Source organism: Danio aesculapii, chromosome 7 (genome assembly GCF_903798145.1).
Source record: "Danio aesculapii chromosome 7, fDanAes4.1, whole genome shotgun sequence".
Taxonomy (NCBI): Eukaryota; Metazoa; Chordata; class Actinopteri; order Cypriniformes; family Danionidae; genus Danio; species Danio aesculapii.
This window is the reverse complement of record NC_079441.1, coordinates 39,039,255-39,058,074: the sequence shown is the minus strand read 5'-3', so window position 1 is coordinate 39,058,074 and position 18,820 is coordinate 39,039,255. Positions and strand designations below refer to the sequence as shown.

Below are 18,820 nucleotides of genomic sequence, written 5' to 3'. Positions count from 1 at the left end.
ACTGCTGCAGCGTATGTGGATGTCTGAGCCCCTGGCAGACAGCAGATGCTTTGAGCACACTTCCCCAGATTAGAGCAGTGCAGGTCAGACTGTTCATTAGGGTCTACTGCTGGATCTCATCTCACTATAATTGTTAAATGTGATATTTAATTCATCTCGTCTCTATCGACTCTTTGGTCTTTTAAATCTATTGCTTGATCTCAGGTAATGGGTTTTGGCTGAGCACAAAGATAAGTTAATATATTATTTATGTAACCATGTACACTGATTCTGCACATCTGACTGATTGCTTGCCTTTATTTCCTATATTGTATTAATTTATTGCACGTTATACTTTTATAATGGCCATTATTGATTATTAAAACTGATATTCAGTGAAAGAGACAGGGTATTGCTTTGTATTTTTCAAAGAAAATGAAAGCAGGCAGTTATGTTAGATTTCATTTTGTTATAAATATGCATACAGTGAAGATGACGGTCACATAAATATGTCACACGACGCCTCAACATTTTAGGTGTCTTTTAAGTTGCTAATACCAAAATGAAAATAGGCAGTTTCTTATATCATGTTTACATTTTATTGTTAAGAAAGTGAAACAACATAGCCAGGCTGATGTGTATGATGTTATAAAGTACACTGTTCCCTTTGAAGATTTACCCGTGTCCTCTGGAGTTTGTTTTCCATATCAAACTTGCGAAGTCTGAACTTACAAGGATGCAAGACTGAACTTTGTGCACTCAATACTAAGAAAAAGACAAAATGTCTGCAGCCATGCCTCTAATTTAATGTCCCCCCCCCCATCCAAAACGGCCTCTTCAGCATTTCCAAAACACTCTGTTTTCGAGGCTCGAAAAGTCCAGGGTAGTGTGGATGAAAAGCGTAACTGTAGCAAAACGTTTGCGTTTTAAAACTAAAACATATTAGTGTACCGGGGCCTCTGACTCATACTACAAGTATACTGTTTTTAACAGAGGAATTTAAGCCACCATGTGGGAAAAAATAGGCTACATTTAGTGTGCAATAATGATTGTGATGTATCATTCCCATCAACTCCCGTGGTTGATGTCGTGACTCTAGAAAACTTGGAATCAGACAACAGTACTTATAGAAAAAGGCTCAAACTCACTTCTGCAGCTGCTGTAACCTCTGCTGGAGCTCCAGTGTGGCGCAGGGTAGTGAAATGTCGGAGGCCAGACTAGGCGTAGAGTCTCTGTGAGACTGACGCTTGTGCGAGCTGCATATCCCAAGACTGGACACACTGCGACCTGCATCCGCTAACCTCACCGGAGAGCCATCTGACCCTCTTTTCCCCTGAGGGGTGTCCGGTGGAGGAGTACAGTGTGGGTTCTGGGATGGCTGGATGTCTGTAGGGCTGCTGGTCGGTTGAGGTTGTGGAGACACACAAGTGTTACTCTGACTAGTGATTCTCACTCGAACAGATGACGGGTGGCTGGATGTGACCTCCTTCTCCAGCGACAGGATCTGTGTAGTACATTTACGTGGATAAAATGTAATGATAAAAGAACTCGATGCGACACGCACACAAAAATGATGCACACAGACACACCAACCCTGAGAGCCATTTTGAGTTTGAGGGTGCTGTTGGGGCCGGAGCTCTGCAGAGGAAACTGCTGATTCAGAGTCATGTCCGCCTCGTTCAGGAGAGATGCAAGAGATACCTGTAGACTACCCAGAGAGCACTTGTGCTTACTATCCTTCACCTGAGACAAACAAATCAGACGTGACATCAGTTTACTTTAACTTAATTCTTATCTTTTAATCATAATAAAAACAGGCTATATTGGTCTTTAAATAATCTGTTTCTTTTTGAGGACTCACATTGAAGTGGATTTTAGTCATTAAAATTATTTTAGTGACTATTTGTTACAGAACATTCATGCTTTTAGGACGGTGCCTTATAGAATACCTCAATTTCCAGATCCTGAGTCTGGGGGTTGTTGATAAGGAAGGGAAAAGTCTCTTCCCACAGTGGCTCACTGGTTTTATACCTCACCTGCAAAATACAGAACAGGCCATATGTGCATTGCTGGACTTATAGTTGTTAAAGCTAATGATACAATGTTACCTTGCTTGTGCACGTCTTCTGTCCTACAGTCAGTTTGACAAAAGGATTTGGATCTATGCTCACTTTCTTCCCAGACTGTTGAACAAAAAGAGAAAAAACCTAAATATTGTATGCAATATGATATGACAAAGTCAAAAAAACATGATACAGTCTCCTTAAAGGGATAGTTAACACAAAAAATAATCTTATTATTTACTCTCCTTCATGTGGTTTTAAATCTTTAACAGTTTCTTTCTTTTGTTTAATGCAAAAAACGATATTTTGAAGAATGCTAGTTACTCTCACCCATTGACTTCCATAGTAGAAACAAAAATACTATGGAAGTCAATTGGTCCCAGCAAATAGCATTCTTCAAAATATCTTTTTTTTTTCAGAAGAAAGAAACTCAAATAGGTTTTTAACAAACGAAGGGTGAGTAACTGACAACTGACTGAGTTAAATTGTGGGGTGAACTATCCCTTTAAATGGTCAATTACAAATATGCAATACATTCTGACAGGTTGGTTTATCAAAAATAATAAATTATAACTCTATTTTAAAAGCCATGCTTCTTTCTAGATTTACTTTCACAAAAGCACTGACACAATACTTAAAGTTGAAAAAATTTGTACAGCCACAGCAATCTGCCAAATTCAGATGACGTAAAACACATGCAGTGGTGCTTGAGGGAAGAATACATTAGAGGAGCACTTAATAAATAAAAATCACAAAAGAAAGACGCATATGATAAAAGACATTAAAACATGCTTAGATTACGGATCATCGCATGAACTTTCAAAAGTACCTTCAGGCCTTTATAAGGGGGTTTGGGGCCATCAGGGTTAAATACAAGAGGATTGGTCTTTCCCCAGGAAGGATTGAGTGAAAATGAAAATAGGAAAGGTAAAATAAGAGAAGATGACATGCAAGAAGGATAGTCAGACCCTACAGTTTAAAAAAAATATGACAATAGATAAAATAATAATAATAATAGGGCGATGCGGTGGCGCAGTAGGTAGTGCTGTCGCCTCACAGCAAGGTCGCTGGTTCGAGCCTCGGCTGGGTCAGTTGGCGTTTCTGTGTGGAGTTTGCATGTTCTCCCCGCGTTCGCGTGGGTTTCTTCCGGGTGCTGCGGTTTCCCTGACAGTCCAAAGACATGCGGTACAGGGGTAGGCTAAATTGTATGTAGTGTATGAGTGTGTATGGGTGTTTCCTGGTGATGAGTTGCAGCTGGAAAGGCTCCGCTGCGTAAAACATGTGCTGGATAAGTTAGCGGTTTATTTCGCTGTCTAAGACTGACCAAGCTGTATATAAATCATGCATGTGACTTCAGAAACAAAATATATGGGTCAAATATAAACGGGTGAACATAGTTACAAAGCATTCAAGCTAGAACTAAAGGGACAATTAAAATGAAAATTCTCTTATCATTTACTAACCATCCAAATGTTAGAAACATTTTTGGAGTTTCTTACTTCTGATGAATAGTAAAGAAGAAAAAAAAAAAAATGCTCGAAACCGGTTCAGCCATTGAGTTCCAAAATGAATTTTATTTTTTTTACTATGTGACAGTGGCTGCCCATATTCAACATTTTTAAATAATAATATAAATTTAAAAAATTCACTTTTTAATAAACAGCGGGGGAAATGTCAATTAACATGCATTGAGTTAATGATTTTGGCAAGGTTCATTTGTTATTTGACTGTAAGAAATGTCTATTCACACTGTTAGTTAAATGCCTTCAGTTAGATCTGGGGAACCAGGATTCAGATTTTACTGGCAAACTCACAAATAACTCTCTACAGAGAGAGTCAGTGTTCTCACAAAAGACTAGACCAGACGCTCTCCTTTCCTTTAGGTTTCCACAGCCGAAACTGCCCTCAAAGACACTCTTACAGCAGAAGAGGAAGGCACAATGAAAACCATTAATAAATGGGAATTTTACACTAAGACTAGGAGAGTTTAAACTAAATTCATTTATCAGGGTTTCTGCAGGTTTCATCAAGTCAAATTTAAGGATTTTTAAGACATTTTGAAGACAATTGTGAATGAAGTTTCAAACTTATACAGGCCTGAACACTAAGGGTTTTTTAGATTAGTAAACCTTTTTACTTGCCTCATCAAAAACTAATTCAAATTTAGTTATTTATTAAGTCACATATTTTAAATAATGTGTCAAAACAAGCAAACTCAATTTTTTCCATATAACTAATCTTTAAAATAATGACAAGCTTTAAAAACTATAATAAACTAAATTCAATTCAGTTCAATTCATCTCAGTTTAGGTCTGAGTCCTCACCAGGTAGCTATACATATATGTTGAACTTTTCAAACAAAAGTTAATTTAAGAAACACAATTAAACAACATGGGTAATAGAGCTAAAAATGTACATTTTGTTCAATGATCTAGTGAGATTGCTATTTGTTTCGATCTAGCCTGTGCAGATTGCTGGAGAACTACAGATATGCCACTGATAAGAACTACAACTCCCATCATGCACTAAAACACACCAGTTCCAGTTCTCTCCCTGATTGCACCCACACAGCTGGAAGCTCATGATGGACTAATCAGATAGATCATATAATGACTTTGCTGAGTCTTGTTATCCTGTAGCATTACAAAGCATTCTATTGTGTAGCCTTGCCCTGTTTCTTGTTTTGTTGTTTTTTTTATCACTTGCATCGACCTCTTTGCCTGTGATCACAACAATTTCTTATTTTTCCATTTGTTCCTGTCCATTTGTCTGTTTCCTGACTAAGCTTTGAATTACTCTTATGCTCCTGTTTGTTCCTGTATTGACCATTGCCTGTATGACTTTTGGATAGGTGTTCGGCCATTTGGGTAGCTTTAAATGGACAAAAGAAAATTAACACCTGTTTAAAACAATTTAAGACCTACAACAAAATATTTTAGTAGGCCTAAAATTGAGTTTTTGAAATTTAAGACATTTTTGAACTTTATTAAAATTCATATCATTAACTATATTTGCATAAATAACAGTTCTTAAAAGTTTACCCCCCCCCCCCCCCCCCCCCAAAAAAAAAAAATATCAAAAAGTTCTAGGAATAAAAGAAAGAAAGTCTTGAAAATTCCAGGTTGAGTGAAAAAATCCAGAATTCCTTTTTGAGTGAATTATTGTACCCAATAAACAACAGAATACCATCAATACACACTTGAATAATTTATATCAGTAAAAAAATGAAAGCAGAACATTAAAATGCTTTCACTGAAAACGAAAAAATATGTAAGACGTGTATCTTTGTAGGACATCAGAACATGTTGCTTTACAGATCCTCAGAAAGAACCTGTGTGTACACGCAAACACAGACATAATCTAATGTTTGTAGATTTCTTACCGGCAAATTACTGGCTGAGTCCAGGTTAACAATTAGCAGAGCGGAAGAGAGATTGTCATTAGTCCTTATGCTCTTCTGTACCTAATAAGTGTAAAACATGCACAAGATGAGAAAAGATTTATCAAAAGTTCATCGAATGCTTCAATCATGTCTGTGTCAATGTCAGTCAGTGTGTTAGTGTACACATACTTGATCTAGTTTTTCAGCACTCGGGTACAATGACAGCCACTCTAATCTGAGGTGAAGTTTGCCTGTAGTGACTTCTTCTAAATCAAACCACTGCAGATTTAAAAAAACAAAAAGTGATCAGTGGAATGGAATGAGAGTTATGGACAAAAATAACATTTGTTTCATTCAAAATCAATTAAGCAACACTACAGAGTTCAAGAGAAAAGACAGCTGATGGTGATCATTTGAAAAACAAAGCAAAACAGTTCTTGGAAAAACAAGTTACTGGGAATGTAGCATAATATCAACACCTTTGGGAAAAAAGATTAACTATAGATTATTAAAGAACACTTATGGTGATAAATGAATCAATCAATCAATCAAATCAATCAATAAATCAGCCTGCCCATCCATCTATCCATCCATCCATCCGTCTGTCTGTCTGTCTTTCTATCCATCTATTTTTTGGTAAGGAGATGACCATATTATTGTTTTGAAGCAAAAAGACAACATCAACATTTTTTATGAGGTAATAATGCATACATTGCAAAGTTGAAAGCAGATATAAATTACTGTAATGAAAAAAAATTCAAGCCAATTACCGGTTTTCTCAGTCGCTTTGGTACATTTTCTCACATCAGAACTGAAATTTGCAGAACAGTAAGTGCATTTCTCAAAACAATGCTTACAACGCGATTACCTGCACAACCCAGTCTCTTGCTCAAAATCCTTAGTTCATCTCTCAAAAATACATTTCTGTGTCAATGAACGTGTCAGTGCATCAGAATGACAAGTCCTTGTAATATAGTGTGCAGACAGTCAAATACTTAGTCATGTTGTCAATATAATAGTGTACTCTGCAGTGGTGTTCTAATGTAAACTATTCTACTATGTTTGAATTGAGAAAATATTTGTTTATGACCAATTTTTAGTCCTATGACACATTAAATAGAATTTTACATAAAATCATGGTGTACACAACAGTCTCTGGACATTTTGCATCACAAAAAACAATATTTTAACAGTTTAACAATAAAAAATGTATCACTTTCTGGCCATCGGATATTAAGCATGAAGATTTATATATATATTATCATATATACTGCGATTGTTATTTTCAAAAGTATTACATCTATTTGTAAATGTCTATTATTATCATTTGTTGAGTCTCCCCATACATTTTGATATAGTGCTTGCACTGCTTCATGTGCTGTCACACTTAACAAGCGGATGAAAGTAGAAATGTGAACATGAGACAACCTCCTTTGAAATGCACCTTCATTAGAAAAAGTCAAGATTCACCTAGGACAAATGTACCAATTGTAAACAGATTTAGGGGAAAAAAAGGCTAGTGGAAACGTATAAAAAAACGCATTATGAAAAAATATTATGACTTATGAACTTATTCAGCCATTTTGCATGTAAAGATTTATGCCATAAACAAACGATTTAATGTTGTGTGGGGGTGAGACTACTCAACAGAGACCAAAATAATGTATTTTGATCAACATGACATAAGTAATCGATAATGTAGGAAACATAAGAGAAAGGCACATGATCATCTGCATGGATGTACAAAAGCATTTACAACTTGTTCAAAGGAATGAGAAACTGCTTTTTGCATGTGCACAAGTGACACAATGATGTGAAGATTGAACAGGGAGTTTTGAGAATTTCAATTCTGATCTGAGATACAGTATGTACCAAAGCCACTGAGAATAACTGTAATACTGCCTACCATAGACTATAAAAAAGTACAAAACCTGCCAATACTGTACAATCTATTACCTCAACTATAAAAACAAAAATGTCAGTTCATTATTTAAAGGTCCTCAAATAAAACTGGTGGTGACATTCCTTGAAGAACATGCACTTCAAATTAATGTAACAAAAATGGGAATTTAATTATATTACCTCATCAACCTTCTGTTCTTTATGAAGCTCAGTCAAGTCAATCATTAGACTGAAACAAAAATCAACAAAACATTACAAACTTTTAAAAAGATATATGACAGACAATATTGCACCCTTTAGATATATACTGTAAGTGAATACGGCACCTCCCCAAAAAATCATCTTTATCTGGGTCTTCATCAAAGAGCTCAATTTCCAGATGTTGTCCTGAAGGTTCATATACTAGTGCCTGATGATAAAACACATGCATGCAGATTTTAAAGTTTGTGCTTTGTATTACAGCATAAGCGTAGTGTGTCTCCATATTCACCTCATACACCTCGTTCCACTTGGGGTGCAGACACTCTTTGATGGTCTTGCTTCTGAAGAGTTGGTTGCTGACCAGCAGCATGCCATATGGGTCAGACTTGCCTTTGATCAGTCCGCCAAGATACGAGTCCTTCACTTCCAGATTCTGAGCTTCAATAAAATAAATCCTCAGCACTCCCTAATGAGAGAACCAAACATAAAAGAAGACAGCAGAAGAGATGGCTGAATAATATTATCAATAAGTAAGCATGGTTTGCTAAATAATGAGTGATGAGATGGTAGTGTTGTGTTTGGGTGGTCACCTTTGGCATGGGGAAGCGAAGCTGTGCCAGCTCAACCTCACCTATCAATGGCACTGTGATCCTGTTAGGCAACACCATGTAAGCGCTGATAATATCCTGGATCATTTGATCTGAAAAACCACTGCCAATGGAAAAGAAATAATGGGAATGCATCATTAGAGATGGTCTCCTTTATACATTCTGTTGACTAAATGTAACTAAATAGTACTGTAGTAGTAGAGTAACAGTAGATTAAGGCCCAATTCCCAATTCAAAAATACTTTTGCATCTGTCACTCGATGGCACTGGAATACCCTGTCAGAAAAGTCTAGTGGCTGGAAAATACCTTTATAGGTGTCTGGTATATTATTAATGTTGTTTTCGTGTGTTTACAAAGATGAATATGGCAATGGTGTAAAAACACAGTACAGTGATGAGCTTATTGCCATATTATATTGTTATGATAACATGATACTGTTGCTTTCTTTGATTTCCTGAAGATAAATACCAAAAAACGCAACTACAGCATAGTTGCAACTACAAAATAACTACAGCAGCCGCCATTGTCAATCTTTTATGAACTAAGAGCTCGCGATGACATATGATGACGTGTATGGGTGTTGTAGTGCTGTCCCATTTCTTAGGGGTAAAATTTAAAGGCCTTCCCCTTAAAATTTTAGGGCTAGGGGTAAAAAATAGAATTGGGATTGGGCCTTAATATCTGTTGACACTTTATTTTGATGGTTTTCCGAATCAGAAAGAGCTTTATATCCAGAAACATTTACACAAGGGATTTGTTTCCGTGACAGAAGCCTCTAATGTGCAACAGAATGACAGTGACATGACAAAACTCCAGTGTAACTCCAATGCAACCACTATCATTCACTAACCTTAAAAGTAGAAAAGAAATTGGTGATATTCTTCTGAATTTTGACCCTAGTGTGTGTTTATAATCCGGTATATTATTGTAAGAAATGCAATGTTTTTACATTAAAGGATACATTAAACAGTGCTTAGCAGTGCAGATTTCTAATCAAAATTTGTGCTTTGATATATTTATAGTAAGAAGTCATTTTAAAATCTTAATGGAACATGAACTTTATTAATACTCTAGTAGATTTGGTATCTATACTCAATAGATTGGAGTAAAGAGGAAAAAAAAGACCCATAAAAGGTATTTTTGGCTATGACAAAAACATACCCATGCAACATTCGACTGGTTTTGTGGTCCAGGCTCACATATTTTCTTCAGGCGGTTAATTAATTTATGCATCAGAGTTAAAGGCAGGAACTGTGTTATGAATCATTGGAAGACTTGAGGTTCAAATGGTTAGCAAAACTGAAATTGTTCTGTGTGGTGAACAATAATTAAAGCAACTCAACCTTTAATGGTGCCTTAATTGCTAATACTAGTTGGTGTCATAAATAATGATGTACTGTGTGTGAAACTGAAACAAACAAACATAAAATAAAATAACACCTCTAAATGCTAGTGCATATTTTAATCAGAAACAATCAATAATGAAAAATACAATCATATGACTTCTTTTAAAAACATCATTAAATAATCACTCTTGTAGAAGTTGCAGAATGTCTAACTGATCTAAATATGCGATTAAAAAAAGACAAAGAAAAAAATCCGGTCCCTCCCGGATGTATTGCTAACTGCAACAACCACATTCAAACGTTGACTCGCCGACTAAACCAACAATCTAACAAAACACAAATATCATCTGACACGGTTTATTCCAGTATGTTTTTGTAACATTATCATAAATATATTTTCAATGTTTAGTCAGACAGCTACCGCAGCATTTGGTGTGACAGTTTATACTTCCACAGTAATTGGCCTGCAGCCTGTCGGTCCAGCACAAACCCACTATGACCTTGTTAAAATACAACCACAAGCTGTGAAAGACAAGAGAGAGGAAGCACAAAGCACTAGTCCCAGTCTGAATATTATGTTAACCATGCTCCTGTCTCTGTGCTGCGAGTTGACTTTGCTGAAAACCCTGTGTGGCCTGGGTTATATAAAGTCTTCTTAACATACACACATGATTAGGCATATACAGGCAGACAAATAACATTTTACAAACTAATAGTATAACACAAGGTACAAAAGCATGTCTGTAGAGTAGAGCACTTTAACACTCTACCACACGCATTATGATAAATCTATTTAAAATATATATAATTGAAAAACTTGAACTTAATGTGCTGTAAAAAAAAAAATTGGAAACATTTATTTTTTTCAAGGTACTTTTTAAATGTTGCCATATAGCAACAATGTCCAACAGTGGATCTAACTTAGAAATTTCAAATGTAGAACTTTATAGTTAATAATTGTGTTGTTTGAAATGATTTAATTGGAGTTGCAGTATTATAAGCTTTAACACAGAACTTCTAAATGACACCATATATACATGCTTTCCAAAAACTCCTATTCCAACAGTTATTCCATTCTTTTTTGCTGATTATTATTAAAAACAACCCTAATATTGTATTATCATGTATACAACATACAGTAAATATAAATATTTTCTCCAGTAAATAAATAACAAGCTACTAGCTAACAATATTTATATATTATACTATATACTATACTACACCTGTCTTATCTGCCTCTTAGTTAACTTACCTGAACTGTCTCTATCAAATGTCCAGTCTGCATCATTCTCATGGTCACTAAAACCCATCTCATCCTCACTTTCATCTGCAGGAAGAGCCAGTTCTATCCTTTTTCTTGTTTCACTTACCATAGAACATGTTGGTGCTCGCTAATACACTGTTCCCTCTATTCATATCTATTCAAAAGTAGTATTGTCATTAAAACTAGATTTTATCCATAATGCAAATTCCATTAACATGAAAGTAATCAACACTATATTACTAGCATTCATGTTGTTATTGTTACAACTTAAAAAGTTCACAGCTGACCTTGCTAGCTAGCAAACCCATTGCAATATTGCACGTTCCATTTGGCAACACACACATTTGATCACACTAATTTGACTAAAAAAATTTGAGTTGTGTATGTCATCATAACCTACTTCAGGTGATGTTTCAGATTTATTTGGGGATCTGACATAATTTCATCCTTTGTTTTAATTGACGTTTACATTTGCATTCAGCAGCTACTCATAATAAACACCAGTCTGTAAGTAATCACTAATCACGCTACAGAATAACACAGCATGTCATGTGATTTAACCAGAGCACATCATTACACTAAGGTCTTCTCTTTCCAACAAATTTTTTTTTAAGTTGGTCTTAAAGAAACAGTGGCAGGGAAACGAACATAAGTATCATGTTGCCATATGGTAACACCGTGCAGTAGAGGGTTAAAGGTTATTAGTACTGCATTAAGTAATATTTAACTGGTCACACTTTACAATAAGGATTCATTACTCTTAGTTCATGTCAGTAAACAAGTGAACTAATGAAGTCTTATTGCAATGTATGACTATTTAAATAATCAATTTATCCATGCTTCCCACTCACTGTATACAAACAGCACAGACCACATCAATTCATTCTAAAAAAGGACTATTCTGCACTTTATAGCATGTTGTCCTATATTATGAGACTACAGTAAATTGTATTCACCTTATTCTCCGCGTACGAGAGGGCGCAGCCATTTGAATAATTTTGGTACGAGACTTCCGGTCTCATTCACTTTCATTCATTTTTAGACGTTAAAAACAGCTCATTTTGCTGCTTGATGTTGCAAACTGATTTTTTTCTTATTATATTATTCTATTTTGTCTGTATTTTCAATCAAATACTTGTTTGTAGGGTAAGTAGTTTAACCGTTTTCTGCCGTTTATTATTCATAGTCATTTCTCCCATTGGCAGCTGAATCGGAAGTTCTAAAACAATCGCAAAAACGAGCCCACTTCCACATTGAAGAATAAGGTCAATAGGATTCTGCTTAGCTATTTCAAAAGAGCATAACCCATCTTTTTTAATATAACTGTCCTCATTACACATTTGTTTTTCACTCTTTTGCAATTGAATCATTTATGCATGAGATAGTTGAAAGATGCAGTATTATGAATGACTGGAATGAAAAACAAAAGACTAAGCTGTAAACTAATTTAGAGGTACTTTTCCCCGAGCATATTCAAATTGTTCCGCATAAAGATCCATCACTAAGCAAGCAACTAAACCTGTTTATTAGAGTCTAAATGAGTCTTTATTGCCAATAGTAAGTGGTGATTAGTGACATGGTTGAAAGTAAACCACACACAAACAAATATATTTTTTGTTCTGTATTTACTGTATTTATTAGCATTAAAGCCATGCACTTGTGTTTCTGACTGATTTGATTGTCTCTGGTTTACTTAAATATGGAAAAATTATCTTCTGTTGCATAATCTGAGACTGGGCAGGTAGTTTTATTTAACCAGCATGCTCGCTTATAGCTCTGGATCAGGAGGCTAAATGTTGATATTAGACCTACATCTCTTTCAATAGAGAGAAAGATCTACTGGTGTTTAATATTCTGTTGTGTTTGCTGTAAGAGTTTCTGTTATGTTGCAGGTTTTATGGTTATACCACTGTGCTTAAGAGAAGAGATTGTGCTTAGATAGTGGGTGGTAACATGAATTTATATCCAGCTCCACTCAATAGCCAGCAACCATGCTCAAATCAATAATATCTTGCTTATTGTGAGCATTATTTTAAAACGTACAATGTTAATCAATAGTTCATATTATTACATTTTAAAAAGTAATTGCAAATATTAGGTTGACGCAGCTCATTTTATACATTATGCATTACTTCATGTTTACAATCTAGTCTAACACCATATAAACAGAAAGCGCTGTTGAAATCTTTGGATCAAACGTTAAGTAGTCAATACTTAGAATCATTAATGAGGAATCAAAGCTTTCCCAAAAAGCTTTGAAGAAAAACAGCAGAAGTTCGGGTTCAACAACTGGATGTTTAAACTTACAAACAACCAAGGACATTTTTTAAATAGTAAAAGGAACATTGCCAATTGTGTGAATGAGCTTCAACAGCGTGCTTGAACAAATAAGTATGCTTACAATTACATTTGATTGTTCATCACCAGTTCATCTACATATGAAAAAATATATTTGAATAAGTATGTGCTCACAATTACATTTGATTAGTTCCTGGAAGTTCACCTACATATGAAAAAATATATATTTGAATAAATATGTGCTTACAACTACATTTGATTGAGTTCAACTACATGAAATAAAATAAAACTTGACAACAAAATGAAAAAATCCTAAAAATAGACTGATGAACTCATCACACGTCAGGTTGAAAATTGTGTTTGACACATAATATTATATGAGCATTAAGCAAAAAGAAAGAGAAAAACAATCAATTTCATCCAAGTCATGAAAAGCCTTCTAAAATATCAGCTTAAACCCAACTGCTAAAACCATTAAGAGTTGGGGTTGCCAGCGCAATCTCACAAGGAAACATACATATACTGTAGGAAACATTACATATAGTCAGAAAAGTAGCTCATTTACCAATTTATACGCTTTAAAGGGCACCTAGGTTACCCCTTTTTCCAGATTTAATATAAGTATTTTGTGTCTCCAGAATGTGTCTGTAAAGTTTCAGCTCAAAACACCCATCAGATTTTTTATTATACCTTTCATAAGTTTCTATATTATAGCTCTGACCAGCAGGTATCGGTTTTTGTGTACTGCGCCTTTAATGTTAGTCCTTCGCGCTCACTGTTTCCACGTGCCTGTCAGCATGCCTTAATCTCCGCCCTCGGCTGCCTCAGACTACAGACAGACATGAAGGAAGAAGATCTCACGTAACGTTTGTGAGAAATACTACAGTAAGAACTTTACCAATGAGTATTTAATGCATTTGTTGTGGAGTTGCAATAATGAGTCACACACAATGTCATTACAACGTTCACACACACACACACACACACACACACACACACACACACACGCACACACACACGCACACGCACACACACACACACACACACACACACATACACGCACACACACACACAAACAGTGTGCGCATTTAGTTTTGCACTCTTTTTGCACGCAAATGTGACAGGATACAGGTTAATATCTACTGCTGTATGAGTATTTGTTATTTTAATGTACAAAATAAACCTGATTTAACGTCCACAAACTGGGATTGAAGTGTCTTCTTTTATAATTGTTCTGACACGCGGCTGTGCTGATTAAGTAAATCTGAAGTAAATCGCTGTAATTCATTACAAACACGCACTGTTTTAAAGCATTTTAAACTTGTAAAACTCACATTTGATGATGATTGACGATCCTAGCAAACTGAACAGACATTTTATTCCCGGTTGCTTTGTGCACGTCCTCTCTTGTTGATATGATTAAATACATGATTCTATGTCAAGTTGCGGTCGGTCTGAAAACCGCTCCTATTGGTCCACCATTTTTATGTTGTTAAATTGAAAAAAAAAAGGACTGAGTGTGTTTAAAATACCCCAATATGATGCTCTATACACTATACCTACACATAAACAGCTTCAAAAGTAGATTTTTCACAATAGGTGCCCTTTAAATTCATACGAAACCCTAAACCTCACCCCTCATTAAAAAAATTGTTCTTAAAATGAGGTGAAACAACACAATTCTTGAGGTTTTTTTTTTTTTGTGGGGGTTTGTGGCAACTTAATGTTATTTACAATTTAAGTTGATCGAACATAAAAAAATTAGGATGTATGGAATACAGCTTTTTTACAGTGCTAAACACAAGCATCATTGGGGGATGATAAGATCATAAAATGTACAAATGAGATTGTACAAACTCGTAAAAATTTGTCACTAAATCAAAATGTTATGAATTGCCTGAGATTGCATTAGGATTCACAAGGCTAATGTATTGAAAATATCTGAATGAAGTGGATCAAATAAGCTGATTTCAAACATTTCTCTACTATATATTTTCTTTGATTTGTTTCACTAATCCCATCTTTTCGGTACATTCATCAAAAACTATTGTGTTTTTGTTACATTCTCCAATCAGTTCTCATATACTTTTTAAATTACACTTGACAATCAATCTCTCAATTTCCAGCGAGCCGTGGTAAAACCCAGCTTCATCTTCTGTAATAAAAGTGCGCCAACAATCCCTGTGTAAAACATAAACCCCATAAAAATATCAAAGCAAGAATGAAGTTAATAACTCCTCTATTGATTTGCCTCCAAAGCTGATGCAGTTCCCCAAACATCTTCATAATGCAAGCATAGCGCTCTCTGAGCCTACAATAATCACCAGTCCTAAACAACGGGACACTAGAGATATACAGAACACTTCTTTTCTGCAGCACCAATAAACTTTAATAGCAGAAGAGCACACACTCGCAATGCTGCAGTGCTAATGACCTTAGCCGAATTTTGCTTTTGGTGTTTTCTTTTGCACTTAGCTTGCAATAAGAATGATCAAGAGATTGAGCTCCAAACTGAACCAACCGGTGCAAGTATCAGGGATGCAACCATTATAGATTTTGGTTGTGTAATCATAGTCTGAGGAATAATCACAATTTCACGGTTATCAGGATTATTATGCATTCATTAATTTCAAAACACTACTAGTTTAGAACACACGAGTGTTCTTAGAACACACAGTTCACATGAAAACTGCTTATATTTTAAAGTGCTATTTATTGCTGCTCAGTAACTTATTAATACAGCACAAAATAATAATAAAAACAAACAATAGTCCATTTCTCTTTGGACTTAAATAGAAGTGAAAAAAGGTTTTTATCATTTAAACATAAGTAATAATTTTACTTTAAGATAAACGACAGAACAATGAATAAATAAACAAATAAGAATAAATAAAAAGAATAGTGTTTGTCTAATGTAAATCTAAGCTACATATTAGCTAAGTATTTCCCTTTTAAAGCAAACAAATGTAGTCAAAGGCTGCTGAAAGGCACTTTTGATCAATTATATTACAAAATTGTTTGGTATTTTTCATTTTGTATTTTTTTTCTCTTTGGAGTAGAAATGTGAATATTTCATACAAGCTATGAAGCCGATTGGTCAGTTCTTGTCACGTGGCATTCTTTCACAACTAGGTGTGCGTGCAAAGCGTGGAAAATAAGGAACTTGCCCGCACAAAAGATGCAATATGTTAACGGCCCTTAGCTAATAGCCTCAGCCATAGTTAATCCAGTGTACATGGGTAGCCTCGGTGTACAAGCTCGGAACTTCAAACAAGCACACAGTTGGCATAACTTTGCAGCAGTTTTGTTCTGTGTAGAAATGCGGTGTTGAAAAGCCTTTATGGTTAATTAACCGTGACGAATTAAAGCGGGGTTAACAGTTAAATCGGTTAATCATTGCATCTTTAGCAAGTATTCCGATGTTTCAGTAATATAAGCTACATTTTAACTACAAACACAAACTTACTCACTAGTCACTACAATAAAAGAAACATTATCGGTATTGATGTTTCTATAACAGCCTTTAACATCTACAGAATCTTTTAATACACAAATAATTGTTCCCGAACCCCTCCCCCCCTAATATTTTCATGAAAATTGCTGGATTTAAAAATGTCTGATTTCCCATCTGTCAGTAGTAAATTTTTAGCTGAATCTGTGGTCCTTGGTGATTCACACAATAGCATACAAGTGGCCATGTGTCCTTAAGGTTAGAGAGTTGGACTTGCAATCAAAAGACTGCAGGTTCAATTCCGGGTCCTGGCAGGAACTGAAGATGGTGGGGGGGTGAATGAAGTTCACCTTTTTATCCATCTTTACTCAGCTGAGGTTCCCCCGAGCAAGGCACCTAACTTTTAATTGCTCCCCAAGCACTGGAAGCAACAGCTGCCTACTGCTCAAGGAGTATGCTCACTTTATGTGATTGTGTGTGTCTGTGTGTGTGCTTTCACTCCTCACTCCAAATGTGTGTGTGTGTACTTGGATGAGTTAAAAGCAGAGGACCAATTTCAAGCATGGGTAAAACTAATTTAAAACATTTAAAAACTTCAACATCTAATTTAAAACAACTAATTTAATACATTTAAAAACTTCAAAAGTACAGAGAAATGTTTACTCAGGTTGTGAATTAAAGCTAATAATATTGTAAAAAACTTCACTTCAAAACACGTTTCATCAGGAGCATTGGGATTGATTTGGACTTGATTGCATGTTTATTTTTAATCTAAAAATGGGTGACCATTAACTCAACAGCTTCAGCTAAAAATCTTCTTTAATGATCTACTGAAGAAAAAAAGTCATCATACATCCTTAATGGCCCGAGGGTGAAAACATTAACTGTAAATTTTCATTTTTTGGATGAACTATCCCTTTAATGGTATTGATATGAACCCCCGCACGCATTTTAGAAAATTTTCATTTTAAAACAGTAATAAATTCCTACAGAACAGCTCTGTACACAGCAGGAAGAGCTTGAGACCACTACACTGTAGATGAGATAACTGATGTAATCACTACACGCCTGTGTGTGTGTGTGCATGATCAGCACAACCCGAGGAGCAACACTCATGAATCTGCTCAAGCGTTTTACTGCAGACAGTATGTCACGGTAACACATTAAGGGTCTCTCTAATCTACCATTACACTGGACACTTAGAGGCTGTTTGAAAAACAATTTTTGTTTCTTTAATTATTTTGTTTGTACCTAAACAATTTCTAGGAAACATGCTGGAGGAAAATGGTACATTGCATCTACATGCATAATGCATAAATGGACTGTAATTGTAATTTAACTGTGAATGCATTTCAGCGTCAGACAGTACAGTAAACATTATATTTAATATACAGCTCTTAGGAATACTTGATTCCAATTGAAATCAACACCTAGAAAATACTAATAATACAGGCTCATCCACACAAATGAGGATGACTTGTAAGCTTAATTTTTTAAGCAATTTAAAAAAAATACTAATCTTAAATCATCATTTCTGTTGCTACAATTATTTATGGTAAACAGCCATGAAATATTAATGTTTATTTTATATCTGCTAATTGCTGCCAAATTTATTCTCAAAATTTTGTTTTCAGTGAACTAATAAAATCATTCATTCCTTTTCCTTTCGGCTTAGTCCCTTTAATAATCAGGGGTCGCCACAGCGGAATAAACCGCAAACTTATCCAGCATATGTTTAACGCATCGTCTGCACTTCCAGCCACAACCCAGCACTGGGAAACAACCACACACTCTCACATTCACATTCATTCACTACGCCCAATTTAGCTTATTCATTTCTCCTATAGCTCATGTCTTTGGACTGAGGGAAACCAGAGCACTCGGAGGAAACCTATGCCAACACGGGGAGAACATGCAAACTTCAATCACAGAAACACCAACTGACCCAGCAGGGGCTCAAACCAGTCACCTTCTTGCTGTGAAGCGACAGTGCTAACCACTGAGCCACTGCGCCAGTCTGAACTAATAAAATACTTCTAAATATTCTTTAATCATGTGGAAGGTAGCCATGACATATGCATGTTAATAGCAGTGTGTAAATAATGTTGTGTAAAAAGTAGGCATAATTTAACTTCTAAAACTTTTTTCAAAACCTGATTGTTTCTTTTTTTTTAGCTGATGTGGCCAAAAGGTAAATGCATCTCTACGCAATACCGAGACAGTTATAATGTGTGTAAAAGCTTATAGGTAATTAAAATCAGCCTACATCAGAGAGAAAGAAAGATGTTTTCCTAAAACTGCTGAAAAATGGCTCTACAATGAAGT

General features: G+C 35.4%; 1 protein-coding gene across 1 annotated transcript in view; it reads right to left on the bottom strand.

Moving 5' to 3' along the window:
- esyt2b (extended synaptotagmin-like protein 2b) overlaps positions 1-18,820 on the bottom strand; it is a 56,188-nt gene that overhangs the window by 10,620 nt on the left and 26,748 nt on the right. Inside the window, 11 exon segments of the mRNA XM_056461905.1 lie at positions 1,128-1,483; positions 1,573-1,722; positions 1,929-2,015; positions 2,088-2,162; positions 2,872-2,928; positions 5,425-5,505; positions 5,614-5,703; positions 7,507-7,555; positions 7,653-7,735; positions 7,817-7,993; positions 8,118-8,238. Coding sequence (XP_056317880.1) covers positions 1,128-1,483; positions 1,573-1,722; positions 1,929-2,015; positions 2,088-2,162; positions 2,872-2,928; positions 5,425-5,505; positions 5,614-5,703; positions 7,507-7,555; positions 7,653-7,735; positions 7,817-7,993; positions 8,118-8,238 — 1,326 coding nt within the window.